Genomic DNA, 8,064 nt, shown 5'->3' with positions numbered 1-8,064 from the left:
GCATTTACCCCAGAGAAGAAAGATTTTTTTGTCTACATAAAAACATGTAGAAAAATGTTCATGGTAGGTTTATTTCTAATAGCAAAAAAAAAAAAAATAGAACTCAAATGTCCTTGAACGGATGAATAGTTAAAACAACTTGTGGTACATCTACATCATGGAATACTAGTCATCAATAAAAAGGAAACACTATTGATACACACAACTACTTGAATGGATCTCAAGAGAATTATGCTGAGCAGAAAAAAAAATTCAACTTCAAAAGGTTACATAATATATGATTCCATTTTTATAATATTCTTAACATGATACTACAGACGGAGAACATTTTAGTGGTTGCCAGACATTAGAGATGGGAGAAGAGAAGGGAATAGGTATGACAATAAAGAGGTAGCAGCAACAGGGGACTTCATAGTGATAGGACAGTTTTGCATCCTGATGGGGTGGTTGTTACACTAATCTACACACGTGATAAAACTGCATAGAACTCTACACATACAGACACAAACACACACATAAGTGAGTTCATGGAAAACGTGAAAACTGAAAACTCTCTGTAGATGGTATCTATGCTAATTTCCTTGTTTCAATATTGTGTCATGTCATGTAAGACGTTACCATTGGGGGAAATTGGGTAAAGGATACATGAAACTTCTCTATATTATTTTCATAACTTCCTGTGATTCTAAAATCATTTCAAAAGAAAAAGGAAAAAGTTATCTGGAAAATTCACAAATATTTGGTAATTAAACATCACCCTTCTAAATAACCCATGAATCAAAGAAAAATCACAAAGGCTAATAACAACATATTTTGACCTGAATGATAAGGAAAATACAAATACCAAATATTGTGGGATGCTGGGAGAGCAGGGCTTAGAGGAAATTCTTTAGCTTTAAATACTTATAATAAGAAGAAAGATTTAAAATCAGTGATATTACTTTGCATCAAAAGAAACTAGAAAAAGTAGTACAAATATAAAATAACCAGAAGAAAGGGAATAAGAAAAATAAGAGAGAAAATTGATGGAATATTAGATGAACAGACAGCAGAGAAAATCAACAAATCCAAAACTGGATATTTTTAAAGATTAATACAACTGATAAGCCTCTTGGCAAGATGATTAAGAAAAAGAAAGAAAGAAAGAAAGAAAAAAACTAACAAAAATGTTAAAAGAAGTAAAAAGGGTTTATCACTATAGATTATACAAACATTAAAAGGATAACACTATACCAATATACCAATATATTCACAACTTTAAATGAAAGAGACACATTTCTTGAAAAACAAAAATTACCAAAACTGTTAAAAGAAGAAATAAAAATTTTCAATAGGCTGAAATCTATTAAAATATATTCATGGCAAAAACATTCCCCCAGAGAAAACTCCAGGCCCAAGTAGCTTCTCCTAATATTTAAGAAAGAAATGGTACCAGTCCTACTTAAGGTCTTTCAGAAAAGACATAGAATATTTCCCAAACTGTTTTATGAGGCCAGCATTACTTTGATACTAAAAGCTGACAAAGATTACAAGAAAAGAAAAACTACAGATAAATACCCTTCACAATCATAGACATGAAAATTCTTAACGTATATTATTAGCTAATTAAATCTCACAATAAAAACACTACATTGATCAAGAGAGGCTTACCTCAGGAATTCAAGGTTGACTGAACGCTAAAAAATATTGTAATTCATGATATTAACAGAATGAAAGAGAAAAGCCACATGATTATCTCGTTGGATGCAGAAAAAGTATCTGACAAATTCAACATCCTTTTATGAAAACCTCTGTCAGCAAACTAGCAACGGCAGAAAACTTCCTCAACTGGATGAAGGAACTACATCTCACCAACACATAACATGATGCATACTGACAAAACTCTGAATGTTTTACTCCTACAATCGAGCATGAAGCAAAGATGTCCTGAAAGGAGACATCTATGCCGTTGAATTCATCCTGAATCTGCATTTTATTTAACATTTCTATAAGTGCCTTAGGAAGATCTGCAAGTGTGTAGATGCTGTTGACGTTTTTCTGGTGGTGCCAAAATTCCAGCACTATCTCTAGTGCAGAGCATATTTCCAAATTGTAGATAGGGATTTATTGGTGGACTGAAAAATCAAGTCAGGGGCTTCCCTGGTGGCGCAGTGGTTAAGAATCCGCCTGTCAGTGCAGAGGAACACGGGTTCGAGCCCTCGTCTGGCAAGATCCCACATGCCATGGAGCAACGGAGCCCGTGCGCCACAACTACTGAGCCCATGTGCCACAGCTACTGAAGCCTGCACGCCTAGAGCCCGTGCTCCACAACAAGAGAAGCCACCGCAATGAGAGGCCCGCGCACTGCAATGAAGAGTAGCCCCCGCTCGCCGCAACTAAAGAAAGCCCGCGCGCAGCAACCAAGACCCAACACAGCCAAAATTAAATTAATTAATTAATTAAAAAAATCAATTCAGTAAGATCAAAATTTTTTTTAAATTTACTAGACAAGACCAGAATGTATCAGAAAGAATACATCAAAGAGATACTATTTTGTAAATTTTTCATCTGTAAATTTTTCATTGGGTTGGCTTCTTCCTAAATGGTTTAAGTTTTTCTTTAAGTGAGCAATCGTTGCTCAGAGTGTGAGAGACAGAATAGTGGTCGCTTATTACTATAGCCCAGCCAAGTCTTGGCAGCTCTATGTTTAAATATGCTTCAGATGTGTGTGTGTGTGTTTGTGCGTACACGAGGGCGCATATGTGTGTATGTGTTTAGTCATGATGTAAAATGTATTTCTTACTGTGAACTGTGATAAAAAAAGATTGTGAGACTTCATCAATAGGCAAAAAGTGACAGATATCTGGGCAAGAAAGGTGTGGGTACGTACAGGGAGGGGGCTGTGGGCTCTAACTTCCTGCTAGGAAGGGCCTGCCTAACTCTTCCCAACACACAGCATCAGACCACCAAAATGTTGAGCCTCACTAGCACAGAAAAGAAAAATCTCGTCCTTTCTTGTGCAAAATTATGTTCTCTGTACACTTAGAAGAAACAAAACAGAGGAGAGGGCTACAAAATGTCAGGATTACTCAGCGCAGCTGCTCAGTGCTGCCTTGCACAACTCTAGAGGATGTTTTCACATAGACTGCAATGTGAATGGCTCCCCCTGGAGTTGAGCAGTGTGCAACCCAGACAACACTACCAGGCAGCCGTAACTACAGTGATTAAGAGCACAAGCTTTGGAGCCCAACAAACCTGGAGTCTAGTTCCAGATCTACTCTCAGGCTATATAATCTGGGGCAGGTAATTTAACCTCCCTGAGCCTCAATTTCCTCAAGAGGACACGCTATATATTCCTAGGACTTAGTTCAGTGCCTGGTACACAGTGGTTCTCAATAAATATGTGTTAAATGAATGCAAAAATGAGCTAATACATGCCCTGTAAGGCGGTGGTGAGAAGTAAATTAACATGTGCAATGTTTTTACATACAGTCCAAAAACTAGCCCACAGTAAGCACTAAACAGTTATCTACAAAAGATGACAGACTGAAATATTAAGATTCTTCTGGATGGAAAGATGCATGAGGGGGAGGAATTATTTTATTTAAATCAATAAAAAATAATCATAAGCTACTGAGAAAAGACAAACATTAAAAGTAATATAAGCGGGGCTTCCCTGGTAGCACAGTGGTTAAGAATCTGCCTGCCAACGCAGGGGACACGGGTTCGAGCCCTGGTCAGGAAAGATCCCACATGCCGCGTAGCAACGAAGCCCATGCACCACAGCTACTGAGCCTGCACTCTAGACCTGCCAGCCACAACTACTGAGCACGTGTGCCACAACTACTGAAGCCCGCACGCCTAGAGCCTGTGCTCCGCAACAAGAGAAGCCACGGCAGAGAGCAGCCCGAGCCCCACAATGAAGACCAGCTCCCGCTCGCCACAGCTAGAGGAAGCCCCGCACAGCAACGAAGACCCAATGCAGCCAAAAACAAATTAATTAATCAATTATTTTAAAAAAGTAACATAAGCTGGACACGGTAGAACTTTGGTTAAGTGGGGAGAATTCTTGATGCCTGAGAGTACGTTTGGAACAAACAAAAAGTAGGAAATGATATATTTTGTTATTTCCAATTGTAGGTCAGGTAAGGGCAAAAAGTATCGATAACTTCAAAGCATTCTAGGAATGATACTGAGCCCTGAGCCGTGGAATCTGAACTGTTTGGGTTCACTCCTGGCTTGGGCGGGGCGGGGGGGTGGTGGTGGTGGTGGCGGTGACAGCCGTGGGGACATATGTTCCTTTCTTCTCCAGTACTTATTTCCTTGTGGAACTGTGGTTTGGACACAGTCATGACAACACTTCAACCCTATTAAAGTCTCACAGTAGAGCAGGTCCCCTTAGACTGAAAGCACAAACCCAGGAGCGACTCTAGTTCCCTCCTGCCTGTGGCCCCGCTGCCCACCTCTCCGCAGGAAGCCTGCGGAGAGATGGTTGATAACAAAAGCCAGTAAAAGTACATTCCAGGAGGGAGGGATGCTGAACCGCCAAGTGAGGTCAAGCCAGTCAGCAGTTAGAAAAGGAGGCACTTCTCACACTTGCTAATGAGTCTGACGCTTGTGAAACATAAACAGGAAGTGGGAGCTCTCCAAAACGACCTGAAGGAAATCCACTCCCACTTTGGTCGAAGTGTGAATCCCAATTCTCTAGGTGGTCAAGGGCACTGCCAATTAAGACTGACCCCACCCCAGCCCCCAAACTGCAGCCGAGGCTAATTTTCACCCGCGCCCAGCGTTAGCCCCATTTTTTTCTATCTTTCCCACAGCCAGGTCACTCCGCAGCGGGGTGACTGACCCGAGGCGTGGTGGGAAAGGCTTACAGTCATCTCTCAACTCCCCGATCTTGCAGGGCAGGGCAGCACAGAGGTCAGTGAAATCCCCAGCCAGGCCTTATTTTAGTCATGAATTTCCACTGGCTCCCTCCTCTGACTGCATCAGCGCTGCTCACACCGCGGGCTTAGAGTTTCAGCTGTTTTCCCTGCTCCAGGCAGTTAGAAGGTCACAGAGGCCGGACTTTTCCGGGGGAGGTTGGCGGGGTGGGGGGGTGGGGGGCCTCCGGCGGCCCTAGTGAGATCGCGGAGATCTGGGGCCGCTTGGAGGAGGCCTTTCTGCCCCAGGCTCCGGGCAATGGGTTAACTTCTCCCCTCTCCTCTGCCCAGGCATCTTTGTTCGTACTAAATTTAAAAAATATATTTTTTAATAAAAACAAAACCACACACACTTCCTATCTTTTCTTTTTTTTCCCCCTCTGTCCGTCGGTGGCACCGATATAATTTTCCCAGGGCTGCCTTCCCCTCACTGCCCAGCGGAACCTCTTCTCAGACGTTCCTGTGAGTTCAAGGGCAGAATCTGTGTTCGTTTCGTCCAAGTTTATCTAGCAACGGGCACAACGCCTGGCACAGGGTAGGGGGCTCAACAATATGTGTCCAATGAATGAACGCTAAGATGTCACTGTGATGGGCAGTTTGTCCTAGTCTCTCTCTTCCTTCCTCCTCCGAGCGCAGACCGCACACAGCACCCCCGAAGTCCCCGGCAGGAGGGAGATGGCCGACCCTGGCTGGCACACCGCAGCCCGGGGGCCTCGGCCCCCCGGCCAGGGCAGAGGGGCTCGCAGTCGGGAGCGCTGCGGCCCCGAGCCCCGGCCACGTGAAGTGTCACACCCCGGGCTGCTGCAGGGCAGGCGCGGTGGCTGCGGTTGTGTAACGTTGCGGCCCGAGGGGATGCGTCCTGCTCCGGTGGGGGCAGAGGAGGGAGGGGACGCAGGGCACCGCGCCCGGTATCTTTCTGTGCTTGACTAGCTCAAGTGCGGGGCAGGGAGGGGGTGCACTGGGGCACCCGGGGGGTGCTTAAGTGGGTGCTCGCCGGCGTGCAGGCTGTGCCCGGGAACGCAGCTCCGTGGAGCCAGGGGCCCGCGGCTCACAGCCTCGCGGGTCAGGTGCGCACAGCGTGCTCAGCGGCGGCCTCGGCTGCCCCTGAGCTTGGCTGCCAGCCCGCTTCCCATGGGGTGACATCCGCCCCGCCCCTCGGCCCCTCCCCAAGGCGGGCGATTCCTGGACGCGGGGCCGAGGGGTGGGGGCAGGGAAGCCGGCACAGAAAGAAACCCCAGCCTCTAGGGAAGGCGCCGGGGACTCCCTCCGCTGCGCGCCGGTTCCTCCGAGCGGGCCGCGCGGGGTGGGGGTGGGGGTGGGGGGGAGGAGGAAGAGGGTTGGGCTGGAACTAGCGAGGGGATATTCCTCTCCCGGCTTGAGTCAGACGCGGGCGGGTCCGTCCTCCCCCGTTCCCTCCCAGGAGACGGGAACTTACTTCATTTCCCTGGGGCAGGTTCGCCCACGTTACCAACCTCCCCCCACCTCTCCGGCCCCTTCCAGTTTTCGCGCCCCCACCCGGCTGGGCTGGACCCGGGCTGCGCTGCCACCCCCTCTTCGGGGAAAGGCAGCCGCAGACACCTGGGGGCCGGGGGTGGAGGCGGGGGCTCCCTCGCAGCCGCGGGAGCGTCGTCCAACACGTGAGACTCATGTGATGAAGCCGGGGGAGGGCGGGCAGGTCGCTCCTTCCCTCCCCGGCAGCGGCCAGACGTGCCTGGAGTCACAGGGTAGAACACGTAGCTCCAACCCACCCACTCGTTCCCATTTAACCCAGCCCGCAGCCTCTCCATTACTCCTCGGCTCGTCCCCCCCACCCCCCCCCCCCCCCCCGCCGCGCTCCCTCCCGCCTCCCCGCCCGCCCCACTTCTCATTCACTTGGCTCACACGGCGCAGACGGCGCAGGGAGCACACACTGCCAGTCTGTGCGCAGAGCCGGAGACCGAGGCCGCGGGTCCACCATGCACGCCCCCAACTGAAGCCGCAGCTCCCGGCAGCCCAGCGGATTTCAAGGAGCTCAGAGTCCGAGGAACCCCGGCGAAGAGACCCCCGAAACCCTCTCCACAACAGTCCTCATCCGACGCACTGCCGCTGCAGACAGGAGCGCACAGTGGCCCCGGCTCGCCGCGCAATGGAGCGGATCCCCAGTGCGCAACCGCCCCCCGCTTGCCTGCCCAAAGCGCCAGGACTGGAGCCCGGAGACCTACCAGGGTAAGTTGGCACCCCCGGCCCTTTCAAGCCTCAACTCCAGTCCTGCGTTGTGCGCGGCTTACAACTCGGAGCAGTTCTGGGCGCATCCGGGGGTTCTTGCCAACCAGGGCTCCTGCAGCCGGTGCGCAAGTCACAGCCATTCCTCGTTCCTCTCCCTGCAGGATGGATTTTGCCCATATGTACCAAGTGTACAAGTCGCGGCGGGGAATAAAGCGGAGCGAGGATAGCAAGGTAAGAGCACCGCGCCCCTCGGGACCCCAGCCCCGCGCACGCGCTGAGTTTCCGGTAAAAGTTTTGTCACTTTGCGGCTGGAGGGGGTATGCCAGGTGTGGGCTCTGGGCCTCTACTGAGTGGCCTGGAGAAGAAGGGGCGGAGGGGAGCTGGTTCTGGGTGTGACTCTGCTCCGCTGCCCCGACTCCTCGCGCCGCGGCGGGGCGAGGAGGAGGGCTCCTCACCGCCGTCCTCCCGCGCCCACCGTCTCCCTGTGCGCTTCGTAGGAGACCTACAAACTGCCGCACCGGCTCATCGAGAAAAAGAGACGTGACCGAATTAACGAATGCATCGCCCAGCTGAAGGATCTCCTTCCCGAACATCTCAAACTTACAGTAAGTGAGAAGCTGGCCCCTGTCCAAACCAGCTCCTCTGCCCAGAGGGCGGGCGAGGGTCACTCGCCACCTGCAGGCCCCGCTGGGAACTGCAGACCAGATGGCTCGATCCGAGCACTGGTGGGCGGCTCTGTTTGGGGGTACCCTTGCCCAGGGTCAGAATTTTCTGGCAGCCTCGTGCCAATGAGGTGAGAACCGTTTGTACTTCTCCAGGTTGGCACCGACACCGGCTGGCCTTCCCTTGCAAGAGATTTAAGACTTTCCCTGCTGGCGATTTTCAGGGTTCTTTCGTTTTCCCGAACTGAGCAAACCAAGCAACTCGCCAATATTTTACCCCCTTCCCCCCCCCC

General features: G+C 50.0%; 1 protein-coding gene across 1 annotated transcript in view; it reads left to right on the top strand.

Moving 5' to 3' along the window:
- Positions 1 to 6,777: 6,777 nt before the first annotated feature.
- The window catches only part of BHLHE40 (basic helix-loop-helix family member e40), a 4,525-nt gene continuing 3,238 nt past the window's right edge, over positions 6,778 to 8,064 (top strand). The window contains exons 1-3 of the mRNA XM_007453067.1: positions 6,778 to 7,109; positions 7,271 to 7,340; positions 7,607 to 7,714. Of these exons, the coding sequence (XP_007453129.1) occupies positions 7,030 to 7,109; positions 7,271 to 7,340; positions 7,607 to 7,714 (258 nt within the window). The 5' untranslated portion in view covers positions 6,778 to 7,029. The remainder of the gene's footprint in view (positions 7,110 to 7,270; positions 7,341 to 7,606; positions 7,715 to 8,064) is intronic.

The sequence above is a fragment of the Lipotes vexillifer genome, unplaced genomic scaffold (assembly GCF_000442215.2).
Source record: "Lipotes vexillifer unplaced genomic scaffold, Lipotes_vexillifer_v1.1 scaffold1105, whole genome shotgun sequence".
NCBI classification, from domain to species: domain Eukaryota; kingdom Metazoa; phylum Chordata; class Mammalia; order Artiodactyla; family Lipotidae; genus Lipotes; species Lipotes vexillifer.
This window is presented reverse-complemented; position numbering and strand designations above follow the sequence as displayed.